Source organism: Gallinula chloropus (assembly GCF_964237585.1).
Source record: "Gallinula chloropus genome assembly, chromosome: 5".
Taxonomy (NCBI): Eukaryota; Metazoa; Chordata; class Aves; order Gruiformes; family Rallidae; genus Gallinula; species Gallinula chloropus.
This window is the reverse complement of record NC_140090.1, coordinates 12,055,359-12,071,674: the sequence shown is the minus strand read 5'-3', so window position 1 is coordinate 12,071,674 and position 16,316 is coordinate 12,055,359. Positions and strand designations below refer to the sequence as shown.

The window sequence follows — 16,316 nt, the reverse complement described above, 5'->3', positions numbered from 1 at the left end:
TCTGCCTGGCAGGTGTGGCTGCAGGACACATCCCTCATGCCTAGAGTGAATGAGGTTGCTGGGCTTGGGGCTTCAAAAGGTGAATGTGTGTCTTTGTTTTCTGCAGGACCTTTTTAAGGCTAGCCACTTGTGATCTGTGCTTGGAGATACCATGAACATGTTTCTCTTTGGTTTTGAGTTATCTTCTGTCACATGTAAAAGCTGATCTGCTCTTTCTCCTTGACTCTTTTCATCAACATTGCTCTTTGGTCATCACCTCAACAGTATCACGGTCTTCTTGAAAAATTGGCTTCCTAATTTTTGTGTTAATCCCAGGGGCAGAAGTGCTGAGGTACTTGGGCATGCTAGAACGGTCTCCTTTTCCACTGGTTAGGGCCTGGCTTTGAGATGTTGTGTTAACACAGTTCACTGTGTCCTGACCGGGCAAATGAAGAAATAAAATCGGTGATTGCAGCTTTCCATGATACTCATCCCACAACTTAGCTGAGCAGCTTTCAAGTTACTGTTAGTTGCCACTGATTGCTGATGAGGAAGCTCAGCAACGAGTTTTCAGAACTGCATGCATTTAATTTCCTTTCTTGTAACCATTTTTCTTCCAATATGTGTTTTTTGCAGTGATACTGAAAGCCGAAAATTATGCAAGAAGATGAAAGTAGATCCTAATTCAAAGGAGAAAGGAGTGGAATTGCTCCATTATAAGTGAGTGTTGGGCTGGGATTTGTAGTTCCTAATTGTTGATGCCCCTGTTAGGACCATTCGTTCTCCTTGCAGCTCTGTACTGCTGAAGCATGAAAACTTCTTAGTTTTTATCCTTTGACATGTGAAATTGATTGCCATTTCTTCACTTTGCAAGCATGTGTTGTGACAGAAGTTGAGATAAATTTATTCTGCTGTTAAATAGAGTACACTAAAAGCATGAGCGAGGCCTGGGAGAGATGCCCAATGGACTAAAACTACCCGGTGAACAGGGTTGATGCCTGAGATCTTTTACGTTCTCGTGTGCCTTGAGCAAGTCACTTCATCTCTCTGCTTATTTTTCCTGGCTTGAGATAGTACTTTGTGAAGTAAGTGGAGAAAGGCAAGTGTAGTGAGACAGCAAGAGGTTTTCTTCCTGGAAAGAATAGGAGTGGGAGTGCTGTTGAGTGTAAGAGACACCAGGCAGCTGCATCTCCATCTCCAAAGATCATGCCTTAGTAAATACTCTTGTTAAAAGTGTCAGGGAGGAAATTATTTACTAGAAACCAGTTTGCTTTGCACTGTGTTTTGCACCCTCACCTTTCCCTTACTCTTCCTCCCTTCCCCTTATCCCACCCCTTTAATTGCTCTTCTGTAAATTCTACTTAGTTCTGTGGCTGCAGCAGGATAATTTTGGTTAGTGAGAAGTGAGGGAGAGCAGCTGTATTATTTCCAGCAACGTTACTGTGAAGTTAACACTGTTCCCCACTCCTTATTCAACAGGGATGGTGCATTTCATACTGAATATAACCGAGCGGTCACACTGAAGGTAAATTTAAATACTTGATTGTTATTCTCTTGGGTTTTTTTAGATATGGGGGAAGGACTGGTGGATTGAAAACAGATGTTGGTGTGGGTGTGTGTGTGTGTGTGTGTATGTGTCTGCCAGCCACAGATCCAGGAAAATCATGTATTGTTGTAAGATTCACCCCATGTTGAACTGTAACATAAACTGTAAGTTAACTTGCAGGCCAGTAACAAATAGGGATTTTCTTGTTCTGATTACAAGGTGCTGTTAATGGCAGCAGAACTACAAGTATTAGCTGATGTGGCGTTTCGATAAGCAGCTCTCTGAGGTTTTTAGGTTATGTGTTTATAAACTTTGAAGAGAACTGAGTGGCCTTATCTTTTATCGGATTATGGAACCACAATTCCTATGGATGTGCCCTGAGTTCCGCAGGGATAAAATGACCTTCTTCCTTCTGCAAACCTTGACACAAAACAACAGAAAGCACCATTCAGTGAGGGCAATGGAAGGATGAAGATGTGAAATGTGAAACAAGCGTGTAGATCTTGATGATCGTGGAAATAGACTGAAAGCATAGCAAGCTGAAAGTGTGCAGCCTTCCTCTACAAAGCCCTGGTGAGGTACCAGGAGTATCCTCAGTGAGGCTGCAGCCCTGTGATGATTTGGCTTTGAGAAATGACTTCTGTCCAACTCTGCTGCCCAGTTCCCATTTCTCATCCTCTGGCAAACCTGGCTGTGCACCACTGTTGTTTTTGTGGAGGCTTGATGACACCACCCCAGGCAGATGACATAACATTCACTTCCCCTTTCTGGCTTTCAGGGATCTGGCTTGGGGTGGAGGAAAGCCTGTGAGAGATGCTACATGAACCTGAGTGTGCCAGAGGGGCCGTTCCTACGTGCGCTTGCTCAGGACCTTCCTTTTGCAGCCAGATTTGTTGTGGGGTCCTGGTAGTGGGGGCTGTTTTGGATGCTCACCCTGGCTTGAATCATCCATTCAGCCTGCACTTGGGGTTGTTCTGCAGCATTCACTGGAGGTGGGGAGAGTAGGACTGTGTGTCTTCTCCTCCTCCTGCAAGAGAAGTCTTGCCTGGCACTGGGAAGGGTGGTGTTAGATACCCAGCCTACTTCACAAGTGCCAGAGGCTCTTCTGTACTCAGTGAGGAAAAGGACCTGGGGAAGTTTTTGTCCTTCTTGACGAATGGTGGGGTGAAGGAGACTTGTTAATTGCACAAATTTGGATGGTTTGAGCACTGCATGAAATGTCTCCTGCCCTCTGTGAAGTGCTGCAACCAGGAATTAGTGCTGCAACCTTTCCTTACAGATCAGATCAACTGGAAAGCACCCGCAGAGCCCCAGTGAGGGCTGGGCTGAGAGGCAATCATAGCACAACAGGAACCATACCATTTATTCCTTTGGTTGCTGTTTTATGATGAGTGTTTCGCCCTTCCTTCTTGCCCTGCCTGCTGGGGAGAGGGAAGCAGCATCCCATGAACAGACATGTGCAATTCTGGTGTGGGTGGAAGAGGGGTTTTGTAGCTCCCTCCCTCTAGGAGCTCTAGTCTTAATTTAACTGCCCCTATGAAACCAGCTGCTAATCACTGACAGGTTGGACAGTGCATCGGAGCTGGGCAGTCATCTCATAAAGCAGTGTTTACTTGTTCTGCTGCTTGCAATTGCCTGAATATTTACTGTGTTTCTCCTTCTATACCAGCACTTCTCCCTGTTTTCCTTTGTTGAGGCAGTGACCTTTCTTTCTCTCCCTCAGCTGTGTTTGTCAGGAGTCTCCCAGTACATTACAAACAGCGAGTAGCAGAGCAACACAATTACGTAGGGTATCATACCCATTTTACGGACAGGTGGACACACTGAAGAAGAGGGAGATTAAAGGATTTGTTTCACATCATTCAGCAAGCTTGTGGCAATAAAACTCAGATCTTCTTTCCAGGCATCCAGTAGACATATTAATATATGTATGACATTTTGGAGAATGATGGACACAGCTCTGAAGAACTGTAAAAGGATTCTTCTGAAGTAATCGGCAATTTCATAGCTGTGGCTGATCCAGCTGATAGTGTACTTGGGTTTTTAAGAAAAGCTTTTCATTTCTTAAAGTAACTAAATCCTTATGTAATTAGCAGAGATGCCCTTGTGGGTTTGCTGTTAGAAAAAACGAGGAATAAAGGATAGCTCAAGTGTTCACAGTGGGGGAAAGTGTGAGTTAGCAGTCAGAACCTGCTGCTGCTGAGACCAGTGGTAGGATCTGAGCTGGTTGAGGTGTCTGGTAAAGGGAGGTGGGCTACAAGATAACAAAGTTCAGTGATGTAAAGTTATTAGGAATAGCTTATTAAAATATTTCCAACTCTTTGCAGAAGGGCTTATACCAAGTAGCTTGTCAATACGAAAGTAGGATCTTGCTGGGTAGTGAACACAAGAGGGAAGGAAAGGACACAGCTCCAGTTATGCTGGACTAATGTAGGCCATTGTAATGGGTTTTGAATTACCAGTCAGGACAGCACTTGGTTTGAATATATTGTCCCTGTGCTTAACAGTATTTAAAAGTCAAATGATTTGGAAAGGAGCAGAGGATGGAAGAGGAAATGTTAATTTCACCATCTGAGTCTGTTGGGTTCCTTCAGTTGTGTCTTATAAGTGATTCCGGTTGCCCCATCAAGCAAAAGGCGTAGAAGTACTGCAGAAGGGCAGTCAGAGTGATCAGAGGCACAGATGGCTCAAAAAACAACTGCAGGAGATAACAGTAGATTTCTGTTTAGCAGTGAGTAGCTCGAGAAAGGCAGTGATTACTTACCTTTTTTTTTCCTCCGTACTTGAATACAGACTGATATTTTGGGATGCTGATTTGAAACAAATAATTGCAGTGTTTAATAGAACTTGTGGAACTCATAGCTACATGTTCTGAAAGCCAAAAGTTTAGGAGTCTTAAAACCAGTCATAAAGGATAGATCCGTGGATAGTTAGCAAGCACAGACGTCCAAATAAAACAGCTGCTGTGCAGTCCATAAACTTAATTACTTTTTGCCAGAAATTGAGAGCATATACCAGTGTATGCTCTGTAAGAATGGCACTAGTATAGTTTTTTCCCCAAGCATCTGTAGTCAGCTGCTATTGGAGACCTAAGCTTAGATCAGTCTTTGATCTTAACTGGTTCGTTTCTCTTGCGTTGCTTTAGCCACACCATGTCCTAATCCCCGATAGTGCTGTAAGGACAGTATCCAGGCTGTGTTTATTACATGATGAAGCCTTTTCTGGAGGATAAAGTACAGGGAGAGTTTTACTCTCCTTCTAAAATGAACAAAACTCATTAAAGTACAGATCTGCTCAGTACGAGCAAAGGGAATAGACTAACCCACTAAATTGGTCCTGCTCTAAAATCTGAATCCTTTTCAAGTTTGCTGTTGTAAGGAGTGTGTGTGTGAAATCAAGGGAAGTCTTTTTATTAGCATCCATACTGCATTATACTTCAAAGGAGTGAAAAGCACAGGCCTGTGGTCCTGTATTTATTTTCCAGATTAAAACCTCGGTCCATACACGATACCCAGCAGTTGTGCCGTTAAACTTGCTTGCTTTTGGTGGCATAGGCTGGGTGAATGCATGTCCTGTATTCTGCTGAATCAGTGTTTAAGGTTCAAAGCCGTTGTGGGGGTTTGGGCAGCAGGTTACAACCCAGTGGGGCTCTGTCGGTGCCATGGGGTCTTGACTGCCTCATAGCAGGACAGGAATGTAGCTGGTTCTTCAACATGAGAGTTGCTGTAACTTGGACCTTGCTCAGGTCTTTACCCATTGCTTTTCTGCATTTAGAAAGTGCTGTGGTTTGTTTGGGGGGGTCTTGCCTATTTAAAGGCCTGCAGGAAGCTCTCCACCACATGGAATAATGAGTCCAAGGCAACGTCCTGCCTGCTCCTGCCAGAAGACATTACACTTCTAATTTTTTCTCTTTTGGCTGAGAGGGAGAGGTTGGATGAATTAAATCTCTTTAATCCCCCATCCTCTAAACACATCTGTTTCTACATGACTGAACTTGGCACGCAGGAATTCTTGAAACTAGCAGAGTCAATTGCACTCATTAGCAGTTTAAAGTGTTGACCCCTCTATCCTCCCTTCCAGTGTATAGTTGAGGTCTGTGCAGACTGAGAGTGAGCAGAACTTGATGTCGCTTTCCTAGATGTAGAACACCTTCCCTGGTTTGTCCTCTTCTCTCCTTTCCCCCTATATTATTAAGCTGTCTTAGGGCATCATTTGGGATGTTAATGCCTCTGGTTTTAGAGCTTTTAACTGTGACTTCATTATAAATGACTTGATTCCCTCCCCCAGCTAGCTCCTTTCTCTGCTAATGCCATATTAAAAAAACTTTTCATCTCCTTGAGGTGTTTGTGGTCCCAGCATTACTACCTCATCCCTTAGGTCGTCTTACTGTGTACATTAAGTGCTTTGCTTGCTGTCTAGTGACTAATATATGCTGCCTCTTGTGATAAGACAAATCTCTTCAATATTAGCTGTGCAAGTAGACAGAAGCATAAATACAATAAATGGATCCTCCCATAAGCTCCGGATCCTCCTGAGCCTTGCAGTACCAAGATGCAGGGAAACGGGCTGAGCTCCGCTCACTGGCTGTTGATAAGCAGTTGGGATGTTGTGCCAGAGCAGCCCTACCAAAGGCAGAGAGGTGGCAGAAGTGTCTGACACAGTTTCACTGTCACCAGGCATGCTGCTAACCTTCTCTAGAGAAGGTGGACTACAACCTGGGTTTTAGACTGGTGCTCTTGGCGTGTTTTCCTGTATATTCAGCTTTGCTCTTCAGTCACAAGCTACTTTGGCTAAATATCCTGTGGGCCAAAAAATTCTTTAATGAACTCAAAGTAGGTTCACTTAGTGCTGTGGGATCATCATCCACTTGCCCATACATTGAAGGAAGCTCCTCAGGGCCCTCACTATGTTACTGGTGTGGCAGAGATCCTGCCTGGGAGTGGACACATACCCGGAAGCTATGGCACAGGGGAAGAAATGGTGTCAATCTGAGTGGTGAATGAACACAGAAAGCCAAGTTTTATGTGTCCTAGAGTAAAGACATCTGAGAGTAACAGTGGTCAAGCTGTAAATGGAGGGCAGTGCTACTCTGCTGGGATCCATGGAGAATGTCTTACTAACTGCGGAGGGCTGGAGTTTCCCTCAGGCTTAGGCTCGTCAGACCCATTGCAGAGTATTTCCTTGTGATAGTGTCTGTGGTCAGCTGAAATAATTGTTGATTGCATTTCAGTTGGGCAAAGCAGTTATAAAGTATGTATACACATGTCCTCAGCTTGTTAAATATGGGAGCTTCTGCAGAATCATAGGGTCTCATATTTCCTGCTTATCTTGTTGTGTTTGATTCTTACTCTCCTACTTGAAAAATTCCAGTTGAGTGCAGTTTCTAGGTAGATGGCTCATAGAGGGAACTACTGGTGGATTATTCTTCTTTTGACCAAATAAGCAGTTTGATTTAAGTGTGGAGTTCATTGCTTTTGCTCACAGCGAGTGTCAGCGTGCCTTCCAACTACTCCTGTTGGATTCAAAGGTTACTCAGATACGGTGAAGGACATGGGAACCTGACCTTTACATAAAGAGAAATCTTTCCTGCTAAGCTAGGGACTAACTGTGGAAGTACTGCAGATCTAGTACTGTTGAAAGAGCTCTCTGAAGGATCCTTGAAGCTACTGTCTGTGTGCTGGTCTACTTCCACGCTGTTTTGCTCATTTTTATAGTGGAAATGGGAACTGTTAAGTTGGGATACCAGTTATGATGAAGGTACATACACATGTATCACTTGGTTCTGTAAAAGGAAATTTCTGTTTCTCTGCATTAGAGCAGATGAGTGTATGAACAGCAAAGGCACTAATTGGATGGGGTTTGCATGACAGCATAGATATGAGGTTGGATGTCACATGGTTTCCATTAATTTTGCTTTAAAAGCTTTTTTCACCTGTTTATTACAGTCTATTGTGGCCTTTCTCAAGGATCCAGAAGGTGCTCCACTCTGGGAGGAGGATCCTGAAGCCAAAGATGTTGTGCATATTGACAGTGAGAAGGTATGTTAGCTGGATAGATGTTCTATGTGTTTTATGAAGAAATGGGATGAAGATAGAGTGTGTTCGTGTTTATAACTCTTAAGGAAGCAACATTATTTCCTTTATTTGTAAGGGAAGTTTAAAGCACCCAAACTGTTTTAAGAGACTTGACAAAGTTTATGAATTGTCACAGCTATAAAGTCACCTGCTTCCCATCTTCCTCTTCCCTACACTTGGTCATGGTATTAGTCTGCTAGCTACACGGCAAATATCAAAACCTTGTGGATGGTGTGACAGAAGAGACCTGCTTGGCTCAGGAAAGTGTAGCAGCTTGCAAGATGCAGGCACTGAGGGATGCAAGTAGGAGGTAAAATGCTCTTGAAACTGCAGGTTGTCATTAAACCTCAGGTTCTGTCATGGGAATGAGGTTGTCTCAGGAAGTCTGGAGCAGGAAGGAACAGGATGCAGATCTTGGGTGATTTAACCTTGTATAGTAACTGTCCTCTCAGTGTTAGGTGGAAAAGCAGCAAATACAATGAAACTACCTTAAAAACCAGTGCCACCACAGAACTACCCATTATTTTCTCTCTAATGTAATCAGCGTGGTCTTTTGTATTAGTTTTCTAGTCTATAGATTTTTAAAACTTTAATTGATTGGAGTCTCGTAGCTGGTATTTTGTAAAGGGCCTTTTCGATTTTCTAGCTTTCATTTTTAATATTAGAAACAGTTATTTTGACATTCAGTTTTTGTAGGAAGATTAATTTTTAATGTTCACCCTCGGTACTCTATTATAAGCCTTCCAAGGGTTGCATTCAATTTGAAAACTTCATCTGGTTTCTCTATCATGCTGGTACTGAAAAATCTATTTTCATAGCTTCTCATAGCTCTGACAAGGTTTTGTAGTGTGGAAACTGAACTTGCCTTGTTTGTTATTGAATCTGACTTTTTGAATTAGACTATGCTTTGTTTGGATGGATCAGGGAAGAAAAAATTTCCAGCCAGAGATTCTGTAGTGAGAATAAACCAGGCCATGTGACTTCCACGTCTGAACAGTGAAGACACTAGTCTAGAATATTTAGCAGATATTCAAACCAATAGTAAATTTTTGCCATCTCCTTTCAAAACAAGTCTTGAGTGTCTTCTTCCTCGATTTTTGTCTGAGAGGTGACCCCTTTTCCCTCAAATGGATGAGCCTGTAGTCTGTGAATACATATATTAACTTTTTAAAGTCGTAACATAAATAATAAGAGGTGTCCTTGGTTACAGGTCTGTTTTCATTTTATTTGGTTCATTTGCTAGGAATTGAGAAGGCTTCTGAAGAAGGAAGACAAACCCCTTCTGATGATGTTCTATGCCCCATGTAAGTAATCCAGAGCATCCTGTCACTTTTCTCCCTTCTTCACTGAGAGATGTCCAAGCCTGAGTAGAAACCTCACCTGTGCTTCACTAATGCCATCTTATCCCATCTTTATCAATCAACTCTGGTGTTTTGCTGGTTTGTCCTCAGTTTTCAACTGTCCATTGCTTTTATCCCTGTCTGGCCTCTTTCTCTTGTGATGATAACTCTTGCTCATTGTTCTTGTAAGCAGCTGCTTTCTGTAATTTCTTTACCTGTTGTCCTTTCTAGATTTGTGTTGTACCAGGCAGAAACACTGTATGCTGGGTCCATAGGTGTTAATGTGTCTGTCTGAGAGTGCCTAGCACTCCGGCCTGCATGGAGCTGTAAGTGCTGATGGGTGTTGCACACGCCTTTTACTTCTGTGGTTTGGGCCGTTGCATAAGACATGCTGGTTCAACACAAGCCAGAGTCTCCAGAGGAGACAGTGGAGTTGGAAAAAAACCAGCATACTTGTTCTTTCTAACTGCAGGCAGTGGCCAGGAGCTGGAATATCTTTCCTGCTCCATCGAGGATGTGCTGTGGATGTTCCTACCCACATGGCCAGGAGTAACTTGTATTCAAGTGGGATTTCATGGCGGGGGGGAAAGGAAGGGACAGGAAGGAAAGAGAAGAGCACATTGCAGTCATTGCATTTCTATTGTGACTTTGACCTTGTAAGACTGCTTTCTTGACATTCATTGGTCTCTTGTTCCTTAATTTTGTAGATTTACAACTGCTTTTTTGTGTTTCCTGGTGCCTAGTATATGAGAGGCTTTCTAGCTCTTCGAAACGAAATAGTGTTGCTCTGGAGTTGTCACACAGCTGGAAAGCAGGGGAGCCATGAGAAAGAAGTGGATGTATAGCCTAAACTAGAAACACCTCCCAGCGCTGCCCTGATAGGGACATGGATGTTAGGTACCACTAGCTATTTGTTGGCTGAGTCTTTTAAAAACTGTGTCCTGTGGCAGCATTTCCTGGTGTTTCTCAGTGTATTTTCTTTGGTAATTACTGCCTGAAACGCCATTCTATGCTTTTAGTACTGCCAAGATGACCAGAATTGCCCAAGACATAGTTTGATGAGTCAGTAAAAGAATGTGGTTTTTTTCCTTTAATTAAATTAGTTGCAGCTCTGTGCCTTCAGACTCTGCAGCAGGATGGTCCTGCATGGCCCAGGATCGCCTTCAGTCGCTCCCAGTCAGCGCTGCTGCCTTGGCATCAGCGGGAGACGATACGCCTGCTCTGCCTGTAAATTGCCCCTTCGGGGAGAGCTCGGCTGCAAAGTGCTTTCACAGTTTACCTCTATCATGAATAATTGTTTTCCACAACTGAGTCTCTTCCTGAAATGTGCCTTATCTAACCCTTCGTTCTCTTTGAACCGTTCCCTCAGAAACTCTCCTCCTTCCAGTTTCTCTTCTTTTGAAGTGGCAAAACACCTGCTAGTCTTCAGTGCTGTAATACTTTTGCTGCTTTCTAAACTGCTGTGAAGGAAGCCTACTTGTAAGGGTTGGTTTTTTTTTTTCTATCCCCTCTGATTTCACAATTCTTAACTCCCTCATCTTTTATTTAGCACGCCAGACCTTCTGACTTGGATCTTGGCCAATTTTTCTTTTCTTACTCCTGTTACCAGGGACAGAATACATCCAGCAGTTGCATTAAAGCACTGGCTTCGGGCAGCTGAACTTACCGTTCCCTTACATACAGGTGTTACCTTTCAGAACTGGGAGCAGCAAATCAAGGCTGGTCACTAAAGGAAATTCTGCTTTTCTTTACTTGCAAGGGGTGAGTCAGGGCGGTCTTTGGCATGGGAGGACATCAGAGGCTTTGCCGGGGAAGTTACGAGGAAGACAGCTGCGTTATTTCTCTGCTTTGTTGGAAGCAGGGGCTTTAGATTCATTGTGGCAGATTGATAGGAAATGAAGAATATGTGCTAGTGCAGAGGGAGATGAAAGTGAATGCAAACTTAAATGTAGTTTCTTTAATATTTCAGGAGTGCTTGGTCTGGGTAAAACGAGTCAGAGCAAAGGAATGCTTTCCTTAGAAGATATTACCTGCCATTTGGAGACCATTCGCTGTGCTTTCGGACCTATGTTATAAAATTAGACAGTACTAAATATGAAAAATTAGGCATACTTACAGGCATTCAGATTTATTTGTAGCTAACTGTCAGGCTCCTGCAGCAAGGCAGTCTAGATTTGGCACCAAAAGAAGCTGCTTATAATGTCATTGACAGCAGGGCTTTAAAAATGGAGGTGGTGTTAGTGTTTCCACTAATTAAGCATTTAATTAAGCCCCTCCTTTTGAGTCAAAATACGAGAAGAAAGAGCAGAAGAAAATGAGGGGGTTTTGAGGATGCCCTTTTATGCCTATATAGGGATATATGTGGCTTGACAGCATTCTGAACAGTGTAACGCAGAAACGTGTGGGCAGGGGAGGTGGTGCTGGAGTGGGGTTGGGAGCAGTGAGTTGAGGCAGCAGCAGAGCTGGGAACGGAAGGGCAGGAGTGGTGACGTCTGGGTGCAGGAGGCTGGTACGTGCCTGTGCTCCGGAAGGGAGTCCAGGGAGTGGCAATAGATTGAAGAGGGGAAGACAGAGAGAGAGAAAGGTGATTAGTTGGGGGAGTTCAGGGTCTAAGGCTGCTGAGGAGAAGAACCAGAGGGTCCAGAAGATGGTGTTAACAACTTTTATCTTTTGATGTACATCCAGTGGTTTGGATGAAGCTGCAAGACATCAGTGGGCTTCATATGAGTGGTCCGTGTCCACCAAGAAACCCTCTGTTTGACAAGCACTAATTAAACAACCTCACTGGTGATTTGAGGAGAGGTGTCATAGGTGGAAATACCACAGAATCAAGAACATAAAGGATGTGCTTCCCAGGCATGCTGCTGTGATCCTAAACCAGTAGCTGCAAAATCTGTTCTTTCTGGAAGATGTTGTCAGAACTCTTGTCTTTTCACCAGAATAAAAACATTGCCTGGTGGTGGACCAGAGTTTTCACAAGAAATGTCTAAAGTGCTTGGCTGCATCTGCCTTTCTTTCATGCTCTCTGCACTCCCACCCCTTCCCATGTGCATGCACATATTTTACTTGGCAGGAGTGAAACCTGCTGCTTATAAGGTGATTTAGTGCTAATCTGCTTAGTGCTCCAGAGCGTCATCAAACAGCTCTTAGCACACTCCTGCTATGTATTTGTAGTCTTCCTCACTTGCCACTTGTCTTTTCCTCAGAACATAAAGTTATTGTAACTTACAGGGGCTGTTGCTTCTTCCAAGTTATGTCTCCTCAATTAACAGAGCACTGTTTACCTTTTGATGTCTGTTTAATGTGTTTAGGAAATGTGTCTCAAATGAAGTTCAAAGACTTGTTAGACTGGGATGAATCTGAAGTACCTCCTCTCCCTCCCTTAACCAGAAACACAAGAAGCTGCTCTTTCTTTTTTTCTTTTTCTTTTTTTTTTTTTTTGAGTTCACAAGTATGACATTTTCATTCACTTCTGAAATGTGTGTTTCATCTTAAGTTACTGTCTGGACTCAGCTCAGATCCCAAGGAAGATAAGATGGTATTACTATTTCCAAAACTGGGATTAAAAATAATAATGAAAATGAATAACATGAAAAATATGCCAAAATAGATGCATGTAACCAGTAGTGTCCTTAGAAACTAATAATCTAATAATTATTTAGTGGAATAGATAAGGAAATCTGTTTTTAAAAAAATTATATATAAAAAATATGGTTTCATATGTTTTGGGATGTAGATCCTGTAGAATAGTCTGGAGTTGTTGGTGTATTACTTACACAATTTCTCTTTTATTAGGGTGTGGTGTTTGTAAGAGAATGATGCCATCTTACCAGCAGGCAGCTACAGAACTGAAGGGTAAATATGTAAGTGAGAAGATAAGATTTATATAAAATTTTCAACATCCTTATTGGTTTTGAGTATTTAAAACCACTGATACTTATCAAAGTGAGGAATTTAAGTGAGTCAAAACAAAACAGAAATGAACGAGACTGTTCCTGATCCCTTCAGGATTCTCTTTTTTTGGTTCTTATTGGTTTTAAACCTTTGGAGAATGAGGTATTAACTCACATGCCTTTTAAATCCAGCGTAGTTCTTGCCACAGAAAAATGGGCTCTGACACTATGTAGGGTTGTGTTTATCTTCCAATTTGTGTGTTGAGCTCATGCTGGTAAAGACAAAGAAATGTTTGCCATAATGGGTTTGATAAGGTTTTTGGCCATATGTTTCGTAGAGGGATTGAGGATGGGTGCCCTTATAGTAATAATTAGTCCACATTTTTAGTGGAGAATCACAGTATTGTATGAGGGGGGATTTCCTTAGGTTTGCTACTGATCATCCTCCTAGCCACCAAGCATAAGCATCACTAAAATCCTACCAGTTAGCATTCGTACCAGATTGAAATGAAAGTAAGTTTTCACCATAATGTAATCCTTCAACAGCAGTCAGAATAGTTTGGTTAACTGTTTGTACCAATAAGGCATATAGATCTCTCTAAGCAAGATGAAGGTGCTGCTGAAGTCAAGGTTTTGTAATGTGCTTAATGTATAATTTATATGATACCAATAATACATGAGAGACAAAGAAATAGGATTGTTGACTCGTGGCTTTAGCTGGATTTGGTCTGATCCTACCTGTTGGATCATTTACTGTTGAGTTTGCAGGTTTTTCTTGGGAGAGGCACAGCATGTGATGAGGAAAAGATGAAGCACGGTGCTTCCTCGCTAGGGCAGCTCTGGCCACTGCTGCTTATAGCACAGAGTGCTGTCAGACTCCCCCGTGTTCTCCCAACGAGTTATTTTTCAGAAGTGTTCTCTCTAAATCCTTGTTTGCTTAGGGCTGAAATGAGTGGGAATTGTTCAGATTTATTTAGGACATGCTACATGCCTTGAAGATCTTTCAAGAGTGCTTTTGTCTAGCCGGGCTCTAATGCCATCTCCCCTCGGTGGAGCGTGCGTGGCAGCTTTGGGAAGGCGCTCCTGTCTCACACAGTGGGTACGTGCAGAGGCACGGGCAGGAACCAGGAATGTAAAGGATCACCTGCAGAGGCAGCACCAGAAAGAAGGCACGCTGTGCAGCATTGAGTTCTCCTCCAATTACCCCTTCTGGGTCCATGTGCAGCTTGTTTGATTAAATTCAGACTGGAGAATTGAAATGCCACATCTCTTCTAGTTTGATTATTTCCTTCCGTGCTTGGAAGTGGGTTCTGTAGATCCGGACTGATCCTGCAGAGCTGAGTGGCAGGGCTGTGGCACAGCTCTGAGGCTGGCCGTGCCTCTGCTTGGTGCACAGGGCAGGGGTGGCTTCTGCACTGCAGTGTTTTTAGTGTGGGATCAGTTCAGAGGAAAGTCCAGTTATGCCACTGCCACCCATGCTGTTCAGAAAACCCAGGTCTGCTCGTCTAAATTTGACCTAGTTAGCTTCCTGAGTGGGATGTGTACACAGTTTGCCAATTCTAAAGTTAACTGCACTGTACCCATCATAAATTATCCGTGGGGTACCTCAGAGCGATGTTGACCTCCAGATCAGGCTTTGCTGGAAAGTTTATGATTGGTTTCTATGAGCTGAAGGTTTGGCCTTTTAATCTGACCTGTCATTAGCTGTCAGGATGTGCCAGGCTCAAAAGCGATTACTGCTATTATATAGCAGGAAAACGAAGTACAGTATTGCCTGTTTAATGGGTCATAAAAATGAAAAGGTGAACTGTACCTGTCATTGGTTGCTGTCTCCTCTTGGGACTGGTTGTTGCTTGGCCCAGTACTGTCGCTGAGAGGCAGGCAGGGCGGCTTTTTCAGTGTTATGTTAGGTTTAGATCTTGCAATTCCGTTATGCCCAGTGAAGAAGGGAAAAAGGGGCTGGACTCAGAGGAGGGTGGCTTGTTTCATCCTTGGCACAAGAGATTCTCTTGTGGTTTGTGGGTAGGGTGAGCTCTGGCCAGTGACTATTACCAATGCACTGGGCCCCAGTGAGGGAGGAACTGGTGGTCACAAAGCACTTCATGTCTCCTTAGTGCCCATGGACTTTGAGTGTGCCAAAGAGCTTTACTCGGTAGACCAGCTCAAGCACTTTCCTTTTTGGTGTTGTCTTTTGGTAAAACCATGAGACTTCAGAAGCATAAAGTCCCTTATCTTATTTCAGTTACCAAGTAAAGGGAGCCATCATTTAATCTGTTCATTAACCATGGCTCTAGAAAGGCTTCACGTGGTAGTGCGAGGTACCACTTTTGGAGCAGTGCTATCAGGAAAACAGTGAAGCACAGGGAAGGGGTCACAGGAGAACAGGAATGGTCAGAAGCCCAGAAGATCACAGTCAGGTTGGGTTATAGGTAGCTTGGTGGAGAGCAGGTAAGTGCTGAAATATGTCAAATCTCACTGAAGAGGTGAAAGCAATAAACTGATCTTTGTGTCTGCTGTGGCTATTAGTAGAGGTAATGGTCTTAAATTGCAGTGAGGGTCATTCAGTCATTTGCTAAAAGCAAATTAGCTAAACATCTGGCAGGAGCAGCTTAGGTATAGAGGGAGGATCCTGACTTTGGGTAGTAGGTGTGTTTTGATGGTCCCTGACAGCCTGATATTACATAATTCTGTGATTATAGGCCAGCCAAAGCTGTTACTTTTGTCATTAAAAATGAATCCCATTGTTGTAGGCTTTTTGCTAATTATGTTTCATATGATGTACGAACAGCAGAATGAATCCAAGTTACTGTTTTGTACCAGGCTGGGTGGACACAGTGAAATCGTAGCAGAGTATCTGAAATGGCCAGGAACACCCACTTGAGACCCAGGAATTACTCTGAAGGTTAAAGGCCAGTGTGAAATCTGGTAGACTGGAGGGAATTAGCTGGAAATTAGTTAAGGAGCCTGGTTCTTGCTGTATAAAGCAACCTCAATGTGTTGATCCAGTTGCATTTACATACTCTCAAGTGGTGGCATAGAGGGTAGGAGGAAGGGAGAACTGGGTATAGGTATCTCAGACAAACCAAGTCAATCTTGTGGTTGGAACTACAAGGAAAATTCAAAGCGACTTGGCCAGCTAGTATAAACCCTATTTCTCTATTTCTAATGAGCTGGCTTTCCTTTATCCTTTCTCAGGATAGGGGAGGGAAAACAAAGTATCTTTTTGTGGCTTTCCAGCACATTCTTAGAAAAGGTTGACCTTCAAACAAGGATTTTCTGCTTTAAGATTTATTCTATGCTGGCACTGAGCACATTTGGTTGGTCTGTGCAGTTTGCTGCAGTCAGGAACCTGGTATTAAATTCTGATGTGGTATTTCAGCAGGAAGGAGAAAATACTGGTTTTGGAGGGGGGAAGGAGGAGGGGTTTGGATTAAGGCCCTGCCAATAAAACAATTTAAGCCATCAGTGCCATTAAACTAAGTTA

General features: G+C 43.1%; 1 protein-coding gene across 1 annotated transcript in view; it reads left to right on the top strand.

The window, feature by feature from the left end:
- PDIA5 (protein disulfide isomerase family A member 5) overlaps nt 1-16,316 on the top strand; it is a 102,554-nt gene that overhangs the window by 28,792 nt on the left and 57,446 nt on the right. The window contains exons 4-8 of the mRNA XM_084265441.1: nt 616-699; nt 1,459-1,504; nt 7,471-7,563; nt 8,843-8,903; nt 12,735-12,802. Of these exons, the coding sequence (XP_084121567.1) occupies nt 616-699; nt 1,459-1,504; nt 7,471-7,563; nt 8,843-8,903; nt 12,735-12,802 (352 nt within the window). The remainder of the gene's footprint in view (nt 1-615; nt 700-1,458; nt 1,505-7,470; nt 7,564-8,842; nt 8,904-12,734; nt 12,803-16,316) is intronic.